This window comes from Haliotis rufescens, unplaced genomic scaffold, assembly GCF_023055435.1.
Source record: "Haliotis rufescens isolate VD_foot unplaced genomic scaffold, xgHalRufe1.0.p SCAF_8, whole genome shotgun sequence".
Taxonomy (NCBI): Eukaryota; Metazoa; Mollusca; class Gastropoda; order Lepetellida; family Haliotidae; genus Haliotis; species Haliotis rufescens.
Genome location: NW_025964372.1, coordinates 47,605,064 through 47,624,161, shown reverse-complemented (window position 1 = coordinate 47,624,161; position 19,098 = coordinate 47,605,064). Strand labels below are relative to the sequence as shown.

The following is a 19,098-nucleotide window of genomic DNA, read 5'->3' as shown; positions in this document are numbered from 1 at the left end:
CAGTGAAAGATGCACTCAATATTTTTTTTTTTAAAGTTTCCATTACCTTTCGTATATCTACAAGCAATTAAATCTTGTAGACGTTTACGTGTCAGACTGAACACTGACAGCCACATAGCAGGCTATAGTGATGTAAGATGGACGTATCCATCAAATCCATCGCGCTCGGTGAATTCTGTTATCCAGAGACCGCAGGACATAGCCGTAAAAGTTATAATGATGTAATAATACAGCATCATTACCTAGTGACGTATCGTCGGTCAAAATTTAGATCAAGACAATACACAATTCACTGACTGAGGAATCACTCAATGGGTAATTAGAGGATGACTTTCATGTTTTGTTTATATGTTCAAAATATTCTTCTGTCAGAAATCACTATTTGCCTTGGTTATCCAATGTCCATCATGATTATCACAGTTTATGTAATCTACTCAACTCCAAAAATATCAACATTGTAAAGGCTTTGGCCTTATACTTAAATCATGTATTAAATGTGAAGTAAGACTACTTGTATTTATTTTCCTGACATCACGTGACGCAGGAATGATTGTAATTGTAATTGTACTCTAGGCCACATGGCCCAAAATACTGAATAAAGAATTTTGAATCTTGAATCTTGAATCACTCAATGTCAAAACATACGAAGGCGATTACTATAAATGTCCAGCATCGCCCGGAGCATACTTGTTGTTACCCTGTCTGGCGCTCGGCATTAAGGGGTATGTGTGTATTTGAGTATTCGGACCCAGGACGCCGAGATTTGTCTTAACATCAAGCACACATAGTGTGATCTGGAGCATGTTGTGGTTAAATCAGGTGCTGGTTATGTAATAGTTGAATATTTACTATAAACCCAATATGAGTGAGTGAATGAGAATGGTTTTACGCCGCTTTTAACAATATTCCATCAATAGGGACCCCAGAAATGGGGTTGCTACATTGTATCCATGTGGGGAATCGAACCCAGGTTTTCGGCGTGACGAGCGAATGCTTTAACCTCTGGGCTACCCCAACGTCCAAACCTAACATGAAGTCAGAGATGATGGGTAATGTGATCGGTATTTGAGTCTGATGACAAGCATGTGTCACTGTGGGCGTATACTGTCGACACCATATAAACGTCAATTGTGGCTACCCGATCCCTATTGGAGTCTGTCTTGGTGACGAGCATGGACCACTGTGGGAGCATGCTGTCGACACCATGTAAACATCCATTGTGGCCACCTGATCCCTACTGAGTCTGTCCTGGTGACAAGCATGTGTCACTGTGGGCGTATACTGTCGACACCATTTAAACGTCCATTGTGGCCACCCGATCCCTACTGAGTCTGTCCTGGTGACAAGTATGGGTCACTGTGGGCGTATACTGTCGATACAACGTACAATATGGAGGACGAAGCTTTGTGTACGCGAACAGTATACAATTGTAATATATTTTAAACAGGTATCAGGATGTTAAAATATATTAGACTATAAACCGAATACGAAGTCAAAGATGATGGAATGTCAACTCTTCCTTGACACTGTATTTCACATTGTTCATGTGCCATGGTTACCAGACTTTTCCCCAGTGGCCGGAAAGTCAAGCACCATTTAAACATAATGTTAAAATGACCACCGATCCATATTGAGTCCTTCCTGGTGACAAGCATGGATCACTAGGGGCGTATGCTGTCGACACCATTTAAACGTCCGTTTTGGCCACTTATACAAAACATTCATTGTAACACAGACTAGATGATCCATGCACTTTACATAACATTGACAAGAACGTGTAGCTTGGCAACACAGACTAGATGATGCATGCACTTTACATAACATGGACCAGATCGTGTAGCTTGGCAAAACAGGCTAGATGATCCTTGAACTTTACATGCACCAGATCGTGTAGGTAGGCAACACAGACTAGATAATCAATGCACTCTTCATAACATGAACCAGATCGTGTAGCTAGGCAAAACAGGCTAGATGATCCTTGAACTTTACATGCACCAGATCGTGTAGGTAGGCAACACAGACTAGATAATCAATGCACTCTTCATAACATGAACCAAATCGTGTAGCTAGGCAACACAGAGTAGATGATCCATGCACTTTACATAACATGCATTAGATCGTGTAGCTAGGCAACACAGACTAGATGATCCATGCACTTTACATAACATGGACAAGATCGTGTAGCTAGGCACAACAGACTAGATGATCCATGCACTTTACATTTACCGTTATATGTACCAGACCTTCTAGCCAGGCAACAAATCCTACTATCCATGTACTTTAAATATGTTACCAGATCGCGTAGCTGGGCAACGATGGCTAGATAAGAGACGGACTTTGCACAAGATGCAGCAGATCGTGTAGCTGGGCAACACATTAATGCATCAGATGAACATATTTTGGTCGCAATATGCGCTTTATTGAACTGAGCTAATATCTGAGAAACAAAACAATAAAGACATAAGAACAAACTCATATAAATTCTGTAAAAGTGATGACCAACTTCTGTATTACAATCGTAGCAATGTCTCGCAGTACACTTTGACACCGATATGAAGAAAGTGACATGGTAATGATACAGAGAGCACATACATGCTTATACAGTAAACTACGGTTATAACGAACACGCTTATAACGAACTGGCGGATATAACGAACTGTTTTTTAGGTCCCTGCCATTTGCTGTATATATGCTGTATATACATGTATGCTTATAACGAATTACGGTTATAAAGAACTAGAATTTGTGGTCCCTTTGAGTTCGCTATAACCATAGTTTACTGAATAGGCAACATTAACGAGATTATAATAAACAAGTACACATTCGTCTTGAATAGCAACAGAGGGCTGATTAAAAGGGTGATTGATCATTGGGTATAAATAACTCTTTTGCAACTCATGTCTAACATAAGGAATATATATATTGCTTATCGGATTGACTGTAGTTGTTAAACTGATCACACTTGCAATAGATTTAGCACTACGACTTTCAACGAACCAGTCCGTACTTTTGTTGTCGAAGAGAATAGAAGTAATCTATCACTGAACACATTTTTGTTTGTTTAACGCCGCACTTAGCGGTATTACAGCTATATGACGGCGGTCTGTAAATACTCGGGTCTGGACCAGATAATCCAGTGATTGATATCATGAGCATCATTCCGTAATTGGGATACAATGACATGTCCTTCCGAAACTGTTACTCGCCTCTTACGACAAGCATGTGTTGCTGAAGACCTATTCTACCCTGGATATTCACGGGTCCACTTAATACAAAACCACATCTTAGATACAGCATAGTTCAGCCGCAATGTCCTGATCAATATCAAGGGGAAGTATGATTAACAAAACACAAAACAAAGCACACGTGCATTTATGTTTTCACGTGCCCTACAAACGGTGAGTAACCAAAACGACCTTCACCCTTCATTAGTCACTACAGACTTGCACTACAGCTTCAGGCATCAATCCAACCACGCACAATACATTTTGCTGTTGACGTCAGTAGGTAAGATACCTCACAGTTTGGGACCTACGGGCTATATCTACAAATCTTAACATTTATTTCGAAGCAAATATCAGCAATCACCTCCTTGACCTCTCATGTATTCTGAAAGGTGCAAACAACAATGTAGTATAGGTGGGAATTGGTTCAGTGTTGATTTACTCCCTGTACTACATAGATATAACGTAGTCTACATCACCAGTGAGTTCAAGCCAGATGTCACTGACAGTCAGATGGAATTTAATGGGATTCAACCTGTTAATATGATCATATGGAAGATGATATGGTTTGCTTGATATCAAATTATCATATATCATCGCCATAGCAGTCAGCGAAACACACCTGATATACCAGTACTGCCTATGGCGGCGGGAGACTGTACAACAAACCAGGTATCTGTCCTATCTGTGTTGATGTGTCTGTAGTAGACATTGGAGAGTCTGTAAATGTGAACTGTACCCCATTCACTGTTACTGTATCCTTTCCTCCCTCACCTGAGTAATTTGCAGGTCCCTCCATGTCCACACACAGAGTATAGGTCGCACCTGCTGTGAGGGAAATAAACCTGGGAAACAGGACGTCAATCCCCTGTCTACTGGCTTGAAGCGTCATCTTTGTATTCACGACAGGTTCATCAATCACCTCGTTATTGGCGCCATACACTCTTATTGACAGTGTATACTCTGGATCACCCAACCCACCATACAGCTGACACCCCAGTAGGAGAATGCTCCGACTAGGTGAGAAGGAGATAGCATTTCTCCCACTTCTAAAACTACAACTAGGTTTACGCAGCCTAGATACTCGTTTACAGGATGCTTTCAGTTTCCAACCAATAGTATTTCTCTGTGAATGTTTAAATGGAGATATGTCAACAGTTGTGTCAACAGTTCTCTCAATTATTCGCGTTCTCTCATCCTTTGTCACCACCCCAGATCGGCCGACAACCTTCACCAGATTCTCCAGGGGGATGCTGGTAAACCGAATCTCATATCTCATATCTCCCAGGAGTCTCCGTATGTTCTCGGGTGTGTCACTCACACCTTCCTCACGGCATCTTTCCTTTGTCCAAGACACCACTGCGTCAAATACGTCTTCTTCTTTCAAATATAAAACATCTGACCTAACAAACTTATTCATACAATCAGAGCAAAGTTTCACAAAGCCGGGAGATTGGATGACTTCCTTCCCTCCTTTAGTAAGAATCTCCAGGGCCTTCTGTTCCACGTCCAGCTCCCCGTAACCATGACACTCCTCCAGGATGTGACAGACATTGTCTTCTGACATGGACTCTTCAATGAACGTTTCACACAGATTATACAATGCATCCAGAGAATATTTCTTGGAGGTGTACTTTAGTCCTGTGACTGTTTCAGCGTCGATAGTGGCCTTGTCTGTGTACACATACCTACAGTAACATGTAAGAAAAAGGACAGGAAAAATTTAAAAAATGAGTTTGTGTTCTGAGCATTTGCGAAACATTGATATAAAAGCAGATAAAGAATACGTAAGGTGTTATCTTAATTTGTGTATTAATTTATCTACCGCTAGATTGATCTCCCCTTAAAAGACGTTGGACACAATAAGTGAAACCAACTACAACGCTGTGAGATGTAACATGAAGAGAATGTATAGAGTACTTGTACCGAGTAAAAAAACCAATACCTTTCCATGCTATATTGTGTTGTAGGTGGCACCCACGTACAGTGGGGTAGACCTCAAATGACATGATTTACCATCACTATAAAAAATTGCTTAAGCTGACTCCTTCGAAAACATTAACCTAATAGTCTAATTAAACTTACTTTGTGGTATTTATTACTATTTAAGTTTGTTAACTACATACAAGTATTGTAAAAAAAGGACCAAAAATAGAAACACTGGAGGGAAAATAGCAACATATTTAATGTGGCTCGGGTATCAAAATTGCAATTACTCATGTTATTTAGAAGAAGGTATAAAATCAGCATACATTACGGAAGGTGCAATTTTCTCTTGGTAATGGATGATTTGTAAAACCGCTAGATTAATCTCACCTTAAGAACTCTTTGAAGATGTCTGCCTCAATGTCGGTGATGGTTACCTCCCCTGTCTCCGCCAGGGGGCCACATAACATGGCATGGAAGACACAGCTGCGACTGACAAGAACGTAGCGGTGAGCTCGGACCACCTGTTTCTCTGATCCTACACGGAAGGTGACGTCACTTAAGTCTTCCGTGTTGAGCATGCGCAGATTACACTCTGTGACAGTCTTCCCAGCCTGCCAGTTGTCGACTAATCCAGATTCCCGGCTCTCACCCGACATCACGTAGCTTGGAACAGACAAGACATAAATACATACATATTATAGAATATATAGATGAATATATAGACAGTAGCCATCATTAAATCAGTGTAAAGGTTCTATTATTGAGTATTGGAATTCACTTAACAATTCATTGTTTTCAATAACGTTTGAGTGAGTGAGATTGGTGTTCGCTGCTTTTAACAATTTTTCAGCAATATCACATCAGGGGGCACCAGAAATAAGCTTCACACATTGTACCCATCTGAGTAATCGAACCTGATCTTCGGCGTGAATAACGAACGCTTTAACCACTAGGCTACACCACCGCCTAAAATAACATAGGGGCATTGCTGGGCAAAAGTTGTTTGTTTACAAACAGCTCACATTGTTTTCGTAGAATTAGCCTGAGAGAGATGTCTGTTTACACATATTGAGGAATGACTTGTAATAGGTATCTCACAATGAAATGTCATTCGGTTGAACAGTATGAAATTAATTTCTCTTGAAGGTAAAGCCAGTTATAAAAGGATGTTATTCAAAGTAGATGGCACTATCGGAAGGGGCATATATAGGAATTGTACAGCCAAGATAACATTTTTATCAAATCTCTCAAATCCACATGCCCAGCTTTCAATAAATGGTTAAAACCCATATAACTCGACCCTCCAAAGACTAAAGATACAACTTTACTGTTAGACCAGTGGGGTTTCCGTGTAAAAATATAGATTGCCACCAGCTCGTCGTGAGAGGCAACTAACTATAGCTGCAATATAGCCGAGTAATCAAACAAAAACAAAACAAAATGCATATATATCACTCACAACTTCATGAACTCGGTCGAAAGGCAAATTGAACTTTTGAGGTTAGATGTCATGTTTTTATTACCATCGACAACGGTCCATACAAATACGAAGGACAATGTTAGAAATGAGGTGAACTGACCCCTTGATATTGACTGAAATCTGAAAGTATCCGGTAGCCAATAAACGTCATGCTTCACAATCACATCTGGGAGAACCACATGACAACAAACCTTACAGCCATTCCTTACCCGTGAAGATCGGTGGTAGAATACGTCTTCAGCATCCCATGCTTGTCATAACAGGCGACTAATGGGATCGGGTGGTCAGGTTCGCTGACTTGGTTGCTGCATGTCATCGTATCCAAATTGCGTGAATCGATGCTCATCATATTAAACACTGGATTGTCAGGTCCAGACTCGATCATTTACAGACCGCCTTAACATATTTAGAATAATGCTGAGTGTGGCGTTAAACAACAAGCAAACAGACAACCCTAGTTTGTTTGCATATATTTTGTGACTGGCGGTTGTGGCATTTTGAATGATCTACCAACCTGTAACTACAGTCAAACCTCTTATGTCCAATTCCGGGGAGGAGATAAATAGTTTGTATTATCCAGGATTCGACACATCCGACCGGGCCACACAACCTAAAGCAGACACGTACCATACCATGCATGTTACATGAAGGTACATATCAAGTCTGTACTGAGGAACACAAACATAATCGTTTTTCACATCCACATTTATGCATTCACAAGCAAATTCAACCTCGACTTAGGTTGCGCTTGTAAACATTGGTCAGAGTATCAGGGTAAGTCGAACTGACATTTAACTCTTGGGCCCACAAATTATTTCGAGACCACACAACTATACGACATATCCAGATGAGATGAGATAAGTCCGGTCGAGTTTGCCACGACCGGACTCTACATTCGACACCACCCTGGATTCGACACATCGGAGTTCGAGAGCTTGACTCAGTAACATCAAAGTTATATCGGAGTTTCTATCAATAACACTGAACGGAAGGCAGCTGCACAACTTGACCAAGATAATCAAAGGGACACAACTCTGTAAAGACTAATACAGACCCGATGTTATCGCCGAGGAGTTGTACACATCGTTAATTACGGCTATCAACATGATTTTAGTCTCAAATAGTGACTTCATTATTGACGTGACAGCCGACAGATGTGCTAAAACGGTGTGATAGCCTGCACTACCGACAGTTATATCCATACTAGAATATAACAGGAATAACAGTGTCAACCCCTTGATATATCAGATACATACACTAAGGTCGATAGCACCACTCTCTGTACACCATACAAATGGTCGATCAGTGCTGCTGTGTAAACAGTGTACACCTTACCAGGCGACTAACGGGATCGGGTGGTCAACCTCGCTGACTTGGTTGATGCATGTTATTGTATCCCAATTGCGTGGATCGATATTCATTGTGTCAATAACTGGATTGTCTTGTCCAGACTCGATTAGTTACAGAACGCTGTTATATAGCTGGAATATTGCTGAGTGCGGCATTGAACAGGAAACAAACAAACCCCTTACCTGGTCTGGTAGAGATGGTTTGAACACGGCGAGCGAGAGAACCCTCTTCAACTGTTGGATACCTGTAATCTTAGTTTCGTTTTAACACTTCCGGATGTCATATATTTATATATATTTTATGAGTGCTTCACTTGCTATCATGCGAAAGACAACTCTTTCAATCATGTACACGCCTCACATAGAAACAAGACAATTACTGGAAAAACGGATTAGTACAAGCACGCACGCACGCACACACGCACGTTGCTATATAAGTGCACTAATCTTGAACGTCGTTATACACCATTTCACCTCCAAAGAAACACAAATATCATTCTGTTGTCAAACAGAAATGAGAGGATTAAAAGTAGAATGTGTCTTCCACTTCAAAAACAACTTTTACGTGTAAGACATTGCTCTGGGCCAAATTTCACACGCCCCAGCTTGCATGCAAAAACCTGTTTGAACTTATGCATAAGAATCGGAATTTCCGCTCGGACTGTCAATGTCAAAACAAGGTAATTTGGACAAGAAGTTCAACGTAAGCTTCAGTGCATCAATGATCTGATATCCTTCAATAACCATCAAATAGCCAATTCCCTGCCACTGATTTACCAACCTGAACTAGAAACAAACGAGACCTATGAGACCGCGACATCAGTTTTATATTTAGATCTATGGAGAAAGAGTGCCTCAGTGAAACCTTGAAAACGTTTTATTGTAGACACGTAGAGGACATTTCCAAACTTGAGTTACAAAAATGATGCCCAGTGCACTATTACCACCAAATCTGTCCCCTTCCTTTATGCAGTTTCGTACATAGCATTCCCCGCGACGCTTGTAAAACACGATGTCTACCATCCGCGCCGTGTAATATAGATGTGACTCATCACAAAACCAAGCTTGGCTCAATCGCAGCCGACGGTGCATGTCCGTCAAAATGACACCTCAAATTGGTCGTCTACTGCGAATACCTTCAATGCGTAAATGGTCCACACTGTCGTATCCTGGTATTGGTATTGCCGTAGTTGTAGAGGTGGCCGTGATGGTTCTTTCACGTTGTGACGTAGCAGTGTGAATCTTTCCTGTGCAGTATTTAAGTAGAAACCCCTAAACTGGTCACTATTCCTTTGGGGTGGTGGGGTAGCCTAGTGGCTCATCACTCTGAAAGCCCGGGGTTCGATTCCCCACATGTGTACAATGTGCGAACCCCATTTATGGTGTACCCCCTCCGTGATATTGCTGGAATATTGCTAATAGCGGCATGAAACCATATTCACTCACTCACTCCCTTTACTCTGCAACAGAATTATCGATATATTTCATGTGTTGGTCTTTCTTCTTGAACAACATGGATTATTGGAATGATGAAAGTTACCACAATTTCTTAAGTTTGTACAAACAATGATGTAAGAGAAATGTCAATTGTTTTCACATTGATTTACTCCCTGCACTTGTAACGTAGTGTAGATAACGATTGAGCTTAATCTATATATTTTATTATAAATAAGGTGGAATGTAACGTCATGAAATATTTTTTAATGATCTTTGTCAGTAGGTCATTGAGATTGCAGAGAAACACTTTGTCCAGTTCCATGGTGAAATGTTGTGTAATCCTGAGTTTAACACATTTGTCAAGAATAATTGAAGAGGAAGGGTAGATTGGAAATAGAGCGACAGTCAGCTGACACTGCTGCTCTCACCTGCCTTCTCAATGGGAAGTTTTACAACATTTGTCTTGAAGCATGTAGAAATAGTTGATAGGCTTTGACATTGGAATTCGCTGACAGGAAAATGTCTAAATTAACAAAAGTGAACTCTGTATGTATCAGAAACCCTCACAACAAGTTTATTTTGACTCCAAAACCACTTGACGAATTTCTTTTGAATTGAAAATCACTCAAGGAGCTTGAAATGGAGTGAGATGTATCGGGTTACACCGGCTTATGGGTTGCCATATTGACACTTCATCAACATCTTGTTGATATTGCCCAACTTGGGTTTTCTTCTTACCCATCGGAGAGTACAAGAATATAACGATCATCTAGTTTTCCATAACGCTGCTTGATCTTTGAGCAACACAACTTAATTTTTGAGTTTCCAATTTCTTGTTCTTTTGCATTTCTGGAATGGTTACAAATCTGTCTATGCACTTCCAGCTAAGATTTTCGAATGCCTTTCAGTGGTAAGCCATTCAGAGTTTGCCTTTTGCACCTTCTCTGAAATCCTATTTCCTTCATTTTAAATATGACAATGGAACTTGTTTTCTCCCAGAGGTGTGCAACTGTATTCAAGGGACTGTGTGCCCAACCAGGTGGCGTTGTGGAGGGCATATAAAATGAAGGTGAATTTAAATTCTTCTCTCTCGCTTTATGAGTAAGCACGGCAAGTTGGTGTTGCAATGGATACAGACGCTACAATCGACGTCATTTTGAATAAGCTCGATTGACATAAAGAGCAATTTGAATTGTCACACAATTCTGAAATTGGTGCTTCGAGAAAAGAGTTCATTCAAACTTCTTTGGATATTAAGAAATTAAAACCTGAAAAGGACTATGTTTGTTTCTGCGAGGGGAACACAATTCCATTTCATATCTATGAAGAGATGATTGATGGTTGAGTCCTGGAAGGGAGCGATCAATTGGAAGATTTGTGACGTCAAAATTGGATTGTTATGAAACAAGTTAATGTGAAGGCTAGTTACTTGGGATAGTTACTTTCTTGGAAGACCGTATTTTGGCTGGAGCTTCAATAGATAAGACATGTTCATCAGGTTCTGTTATTTTCTGGTTTTGTTCCAATGGTAGAAAAGTCACTATTGACTTCGTCACAGGTATTGAAGTGACTAGTGGACACAACCCCCATGACAGTTACTGTACCTACAAGAAAGGTGGATAAGGTTGAAGAAGCCACCCTTCACCTGTTTGATTCCAATTATAGGCACATACCTGTTTGGTACTAAGTATGTGGTTTCTGTTGTTGGTCAGTAAATTTCCATGAAATTAGTGCTGTGGCCTAAAATACAACAAATAATAAGAGTGAGTGAGTTGGGTTTAACGCCACTTTTTAACAGTATTGCAGTTATATCACGGCGTGTCAGCTTAATGTGGGAGGAAAGCCCAAAATGATGCAGGTCTCAGACGTTTACCACTTTGGTTAAACCCACGAGCACGGGTATGGTGCTAACAAACCTAGAAACATAATCGAGGCGAACCGGGATTCGAACCCACAATCATAGGTTTCTGGCGTGCCCAAAGGACGCAACTCTGCACAGCGAATCGCGGCGTCTCAGACGACTGGGCCACCCCCGTGTCCACTTTACTAATGATAAGATCCTTAAGTATGGACATCGGTATGTCAGTTACATAGTACAGGAAGATCCTGTTGTCAGATATGAGTTCTGGTCAGACAATGCAAAGCAGTATACTTATACATCATTTGTTCAGACAGCATGTATCAAGAAAGTAGTTAATTCCAATGCCAGTGACAGTGGCTATGCAGGTTATTGTGTAGACGTGGACTGTGTCGCTTCTCATGGACAGTAATAAAGGAGTAGATTGCTCGAGTTAGACTCGGAGAGAGCTGAATGTGGTACATATGGTAATACATTGTCTTGCTGCAATCCAGGATCACCAACGGGTGCAATGGCTTACAGACAATCAAAATGCCGTGTTATTTATAGGACAAGGTCGCATGACACATCACTTATAATCAGTTATTTGATTAGCTCACAACGCAATGTGAAGTTCATGTGCGAGTCGCACAGCGTGTTCCAATGTTAAATATGTTTGTCACAGAATATGCTCTTGAAGAATTAGAAGTGACAGAACCCTCAAAGCAAATACAATGATATAATTTATTATCATATAAGAGAAAACAAAAACTATTTACATAATTCCTACGAACTTCTTACCAATTATCTGACAATATTACTACTAACACTAACACTATAATACTAAACTAATGTTATACAGGCTAATACTAATATTAACCTGATGTCACATGTCACATGAAAATATCATCATCAAAAACAAAACACAAATGTCTACACAAACATGTATGAGGGAACGACAAAATATAATTCTGGTCTATCATGACACAGTATGAATGTTGATGACAATAGATAGTCATCTGTAAATTGTCTTCCACGACAAACAATGAGCACGTTAGAGTGACCTTAGTCAATGTATTGTCTCTGATGACAATAGTTCATATTAAGCGATGTGGAGATAAAGCATCAGTGAATACTGCATTTACTCACTGCACTCTGATACAACACCTAGAAGTCACGTCTATACTGGACGCAACAACGTCTTGGTAGCCCATGTCTGTCTTCCATCAGACGGTCTCCCGCAACATGTCTTGGTGTGTATCATCTTGTTCCCAGGGTAGGACTAAAGGTCACGCCTGCATGACATTTACACTGAAAGGACGGTACCCGAGTCGCAGGGTCCAACACTACTACTCACAATATTCAGAACATGTGTAGATATTCGGTATATATATATGTGGGTATATATACTCCATTACTACCACAAAAATACAAAAAACACTTCGTTACCATTTTACTCTATATTTACATTTACAGTATACACTATACTAAGTTTATAACAAAGTTACTGTCCATGGAACATATTAATAAACTAAACAATCCTATTATACATGAATATGATTAAATATGAACTACTTACGCCCGATCTTGGCCCAACATGTAATGGTGGTCAGGCGTTCTCACCATCGAGTGCACGACCCACACTGATTTGAGGGGCGAACTCTTTATATACCCTGGCATTGACAAGGACTTTCTGCCTCACAATCGCACAACACAGGCTTAGACCACGACAGTGTATCCGCTTGCTCTGATCTTTCATTCTCGCGTTCAAACCTAAATATACCTTTCACACTTGGCTCCATGCACACACGAGCATACGACTTGTGATTCTGTGTAACGGTTGGGTATTGGAGAACATTTGGCCTCTAAGGCTTTTTTTGTTACAGTCGGTGCATGTTTATCTAAGAGTTGTATCAAGGTATTTTCATACAACGACATAGAGCATCCACATTTCTTGGTGAATTACACAGTATCACTGTTTTTGATGTCTTGGCATAAATGATTTGTTTGTTTTGACATCGAGAATGCCATTTTCAAGATATGGTGATCATTGTCTTCTCCAAAATTACTGTCATATCTCGTCAATGCACATTTTAAAATTGTCCAGACTTTTGTGTGGATTCATTCACATGTTGGATTAACCCCACCGGGTCAATGGGTTTTATCAATTTCTTCACCTCTTTCCAATCGTATCATAATGTTCATTGAAATCACCAACGGTTCTATTTTTTCCCCTGGGAGAGTTTGTCGGGGATAACTGTATACAACCGTTCATTGTAAAACTGGGTAAAAAAGTCTTCCTTTTTGATGCCAGACGTCTGTACAGACCTTAAGGGCAAGAGACAGAGATGATTAAATTCATCATTTAACAAAACTCTTGTGTAACAGAGATTAGATCCTGTAAATCATTGTTATGCCACCACCATTTCTATAAGTCCGTGGTATGTGCTTTAGGGAGTGTAACTTTATTTGCTGCTATTTAGGCTTTCATCTTTCATGAACAAAATATCGAGAGCATTATGAGTGATACAGTCTGCGATATCCAGGGCCTTGTTTCTTGAAGACTGAGAATTTCACAGAAAAGTTTTAGACGGTTTCAGAAGGTTTGAATCCCAATGTTCAGTGCTCTCACTTTCATCAGTGTGTCAAAGCTCAGCTTGAAATCTTCGTTATTCATAACCAATTAACTGCCGATGGTGTATGGTGGCCAATCGTGACTGCCCGGCTTTGTATTAGTGGCCTACCACACAATAGCTTCTTTGTTTTGTATTTGTTGGCTATCAGTACCCACTAAACCACAAAAGTCACAACGTCGTGACAGTCGAAAACTGTTATCTATCAGATGACATGTGAGGAGCTACGCACACACGTCAGAGCAGTTGCGTATCAGTTGTAGGTCATTATGTCATCGATATTTGTAGAATCAGGATCCGCTGATCGTGTGAGAAAATTAAATAGTGCTGATACCAGGTGTTCGTGAAATAGAGAGCGTATCCTGACCCACTTGTGGAACACATCACATGTTGAGTCGTCAAGAAATAGGGACCTGCATATTGATGTATCATTGATACTTCTCTCAATATTTTATTTGTCAAAATGGCTGAAATGACGTCACAAACCTCCTCTCAGAAGCACATACCACTTGCTAATAGGAGTGGTGACGGTATAACCATGATGGGGGCATGTCAAGCGTTCACCTGAACAAACAAGGGAACATATAGTGCAAAATAGCCTACCGGAAATCATGTTGGTCACTGATGCGTCGAATTTAGAAATTTCCTCCACATGATTTTTCTACCATAAAAGTTTTACTAAGGCCTTGAATGCTGCTGCTGAGCAAGAGTCATATGACGTTCTTTAAAATAGTCGTAGAAAGAGCATGCTCGATTGTATACTGTTAAGGTTCTGCAATGCTGACACCAACGTCTGCAGCCAGGTCCATGATATCCAATGCACACGAAACACGCAGTAGTTACATTGAACAGTTAATATCGTACCTTGAAACACCTTGGAACACCTTGGAAAACTGCAATTGCATCATGCAATCACTTCCGCATTTAATGAGATTATACCTTTAAATATGATCATATGCAAGATAATATGGTTTTCACAATATCAAATTATGCCACAGTGTCAAAGTGGTCAGCAAGCAACACCTGATATACGAGTACTCTCTATGACGAGTGATTGAACATCAAACCAGGTATCTGTCCTCGACGTGTTGATGTGATTGTGCGTTGCATTAGACAGTCTTTAAATGTGAACTTTACTCCATCCACTGTTACTGTATCCTTTCCTTCCTCTCCACAGACAGTGTCAGGTCCCTCCATGTCCACACACAGAGTATAGGTCGCACCTGCTGTTAGGGGAAAAGGCCTTGAAAACAGGACGTCATTCACCTGTCTACTGCCCTGAAGCATCATCTTGTTCAACCGTTCAGAAAACACCACTTTATCAAGGTCATAAAAAGTGATATTCAGTTTATACTCTGCATCATCATATCCACCATACAACTGACACCCTTGCAGGGATATGCTCTTGCTAAGCGAGAAAGAGATAGCATTGGACCCAGCTGGTATCAATAAATTGCGATAAGACACAAACCTATACACACTTTTACAGGATGCGTTCAGTTTCCTTCCTATAGTACTTACGGTTTTTCTCTGTGAATGTTTAAATGGAGATGTCAACAGTTGTGTCTACTGTTCTGTCCATTATTCGTATTCTCTCACTGTCTGTCAGCACACCAGATCGGCCTACATCCTTCACCAGATACTCTAAGGGCATGCTGGTAAACCGGATCTCATACTTTATATCTCCAAGGAAACTCCGTCTGTTCTCAGGCGTGTCATTGACACCTTCCTGTTTGCATCTTCCTTTTGTCCAGGACAGAACTGCTTCAAAGATGTCTTCCTCTTTAAAATCCAAATTATCTGACCTCACAAACTTAGCCACACACTCAGCACAAAGCTTCAAAAACCCGTGAGATTGGATGACTCTCTTGCCTCCTCGAGTCAGGATCTCCAAGGCCTTTTGTTCCAAGTCCAGCTCCCCATAGCCATGACACTGCTCAAGGATCTGACAGACATTGTCTTCTGACAGGGACTTTTCCAGGAACGTTACACAGAGATTGTACAATGCATCTATGGCATATTTCCTGGAGGTGTCCATTAGACCCGTGGCTGTTGCAGCGTTGATAGAGGCCTTGTCTGTGTACACATACCTACAATAATATCTAAGAAATAAGAATGGGAAGAAATAAATGTTGTTTGTTTGTATTATGTTATTAATGTTTATCTTTATTAAAGTGAAAATAGTATAATCACATCTGTTTTGTGTGTCCAGGTAGGGATATGCCTCTATGCTAAATATCGACTCTGCTACCGCGTAGGGCACACTTGATGTCTTGAAACTCTTAAAGTACGAATCCATATAGTTCAAACAATGGCTTTTTGTTCTCCTAGCATCTCCGAAAATAATATGTCATCAGAACCAGAGTACATAATGTGTTATTTTCATTGGTGAATAGACTAATAAACGTAACTGGTGGATGAATCTAACCTCAAGAACTCTTTGAAGATGTCTGCCTCAATGTCAGGGATGGTTACCTCCCCTGTCTCTGCCAGGGGGCCACAGAACATGGCATGGAAGACACAGCTGCGACTGACAAGAACGTAGCGGTGAGCTCGGACCACCTGTTTCTCTGATCCTACACGGAAGGTGACGTCACTTAAGTCTTCCGTGTTGAGCATGCGCAGATTACACTCTGCGACAGTCTTCCCTGACTGCCAGTTGTCCACATATCCAGATTCTCGGCTCTCACTGGACATCATGTAGCTTGGAACAGAAAACACAAGAATATATAGATTATGGAGAATATGGACAATGGCTCTCATTAGAGCAATGCAAACAAATTATTGTGCATCTTTATCGATTGTGTAAAGTCCATAGAAAATCGTCATTGGTCAGTTAATAAAAATATTCAGCTTCCTGTGTTGGTTTTATTTACTGACCAATAAGGCATGAATGTCATACTTCACGATCCCAACCCCAACACACATTTCACCAAATTTACAGCCAACTTTTTTCAGTATTTAGCCTAGTGGTTAATGTGTTCGTTCGTCACGCCGAAGACCCGGGTTCGATTCCTGACATAGGTACAATATGTGAGGCCCATTTCTGGTGTCCCCCGCCGTGTTATTGCTGGAATATTGCTAAATGCGGCGTAAAACCATACTCACTCACTCAGGTAAATTAAGCTTCTTTACTACCCACAATAGAAGACATTAAATTAAGCTTTTATTAAAGTAACTGTCAAGTATTTTTAAAAAATCGAAATGACTTTATATCACTGTTTTAATAAACAAGAAGGGTGTCTCTGTGCATTCTGCTGAGCTAGACACCTGGAGGATCCGCGTTTCGTCCATTAGTAGTGTCAGGATCCGCTGATCGTCAGTGAAAATCCGAGATTCATACTGATTATTAGCCTTGGTCAAAACGCCTCGTAGGCTCCACCATCGTGTTCACCGTGTATGTTAAAGTGCCACCTCGTGTTGTCACCGAAATAAGCATGAAATACTCATATCCCCAACAAACATGACATGTCTGCAAGTCAAGAAATACTGTACGGTTTTCAAGATCTGCTCCGGAAGCGACCACTACCGCCAGTTTCAGTCTAGGTCAAAGTCGTTCCTATCGAAACTCGAAAATATTTTTAAAAATTCAAAACTATCAAAAGGCATCAGTTCACCACTAGACCTATCAATGTGCCAAGTTTGGTTCAGATATCTCTAACGTTTTTTTAGTTCTGCTCCGGAAACGAACCGTGACGGAGGGACCCATTCCAATATCCCCATTCCACTTCATGGCGGGGGATAATAGTGTTCAGAGTGTCGTAAAACACAAGTATTGAGGATGTTTGCTTGAAACAACATCGAATACAATTACTTACTGTACACAAGAAGCCATTCGCTGTTCTTCATTATCTGTTTCCAATGTTGCATGCATCACCTTACTGTCAAGGGGTCAAACATGCCTGTATCATCATTTCCCAACATGCCCCACACTCTTTGTACACTACAACTACAAGCGACATTTCCATAATCATAAGAAGTCTCTGCTACTCGCAGAGCCCATTGTACGATTCCGACTATATCATAAACATGCGTTTATGAATTACATGTACTATACCAGTGAAAAATACACTCAATGTTGTTCAAATATTTCTGATATAAATATTTACTAAATATAAATGGAATTGATATACTCTTAAAGTTAATTACCTATAGTATATCTACAAGCAATATGATCTTGTAGACGTTGACGTGTCAGACTGAACACTGATACCTACATATCAGGCTACAGTGACGTAAGATGGACGTATCCCATCGTAAACCCATCGAGCTCGATGACTTATATTATCCATAGACCGTAGTACACAGGTGTACAGGTTATAATTTTGTAATGATACAGCATTATTACCTAGTGACGGACCCGTGAAGATTCCGGGGTAGAATAGGTCTTCAGCAACCCATGCTTGCCGTAAAAGGTGACTACGCTTGTCGTAAGAGGCGGCCAACGAGATCGGGTGGTCAGGTTCGCTGACTTGGTTGCTGCATGTCATCGATCCCAATTGCGTGGATCGATGCTAATGATATAAATCACTGGATTGTCTGGTCAAGACTCGATTATTTACAGACCGCCGTCATATAGCTGGACTATTGCTGAGTGCGGCGTTAAACAACCAACCAACCAACCTAGTGACGTATCGTCTGTCAAAATGTAGATCAAGACAATGCTGAATTCTCTGACTAAGGACTATAAATCGGCATCAGTCCGGACTAGTACAAGCAACCACACAAACACACACACGTATATGCACGTCGCTATATAAGTGCAATAATCTTGGATGCGACGTTAAACCCCATTTCACCTCACCTCACCGTTATGCAATGTAGACACCAAAAGCTGCAGCCAGGTCCCTGTTACCCACGGTACATGAAACACATAGTAGTTATCTTTGAACAGTAAGATTTTACCTGAGAACGAGAGCTTGGAAAACGGCGAGCGCGAAATTGGGTGTGTTCGATATCACCTGTAATTCTAGTTAAACAACTTCCGCATTCACTATCCGCTAATGCGAGTATCATGTGATGATAACGAGGGACAACTCTTGTCATGCTCTATCTCCCGATACGGCTGTAGGGTCACGAAGCCTTTGAGTTACAGTATTCGTTGTCCTTGCCAAATTTCTGGGTTCGATCCCCATGGGTCCAATGTGTCACATCCTTTCTTTGTACACTTTGTACTCTCGGCCTTTTATATTTTCTGTTCTGTTTTTGT

At 40.7% G+C, this 19,098-nt stretch overlaps 2 protein-coding genes across 4 annotated transcripts in view; both read right to left on the bottom strand.

The window, feature by feature from the left end:
• The window catches only part of LOC124152771 (BTB/POZ domain-containing protein 6-like), a 31,521-nt gene extending 23,305 nt beyond the window's left edge, over positions 1-8,216 (bottom strand). For both annotated transcript variants that reach the window (XM_048389090.1, XM_048389089.1), the window contains exon 1: positions 8,166-8,216. The gene's annotated coding sequence lies outside the window, so the exon portion shown is untranslated. The remainder of the gene's footprint in view (positions 1-8,165) is intronic.
• On the bottom strand, positions 2,716-17,778 carry LOC124152773 (BTB/POZ domain-containing protein 6-like). Of its 2 annotated transcripts, none has more exons than XM_048389078.1 (3): positions 17,708-17,778; positions 16,318-16,593; positions 2,716-4,912 (listed from the first exon to the last, which is right to left on the bottom strand). In XM_048389078.1, the coding sequence occupies exons 1-3, from the start codon at positions 17,761-17,763 to the stop codon at positions 3,865-3,867; spliced, it is 1,380 nt and encodes a 459-aa protein (XP_048245035.1). In that variant the 5' UTR covers positions 17,764-17,778; the 3' UTR covers positions 2,716-3,864. The 2 variants fall into 2 exon arrangements, with proteins under 2 accessions (XP_048245035.1, XP_048245036.1); XM_048389079.1 differs by lacking the exon at positions 2,716-4,912 and adding an exon at positions 15,241-15,979.
• Between the last annotated feature and the right edge of the window lie 1,320 nt (positions 17,779-19,098).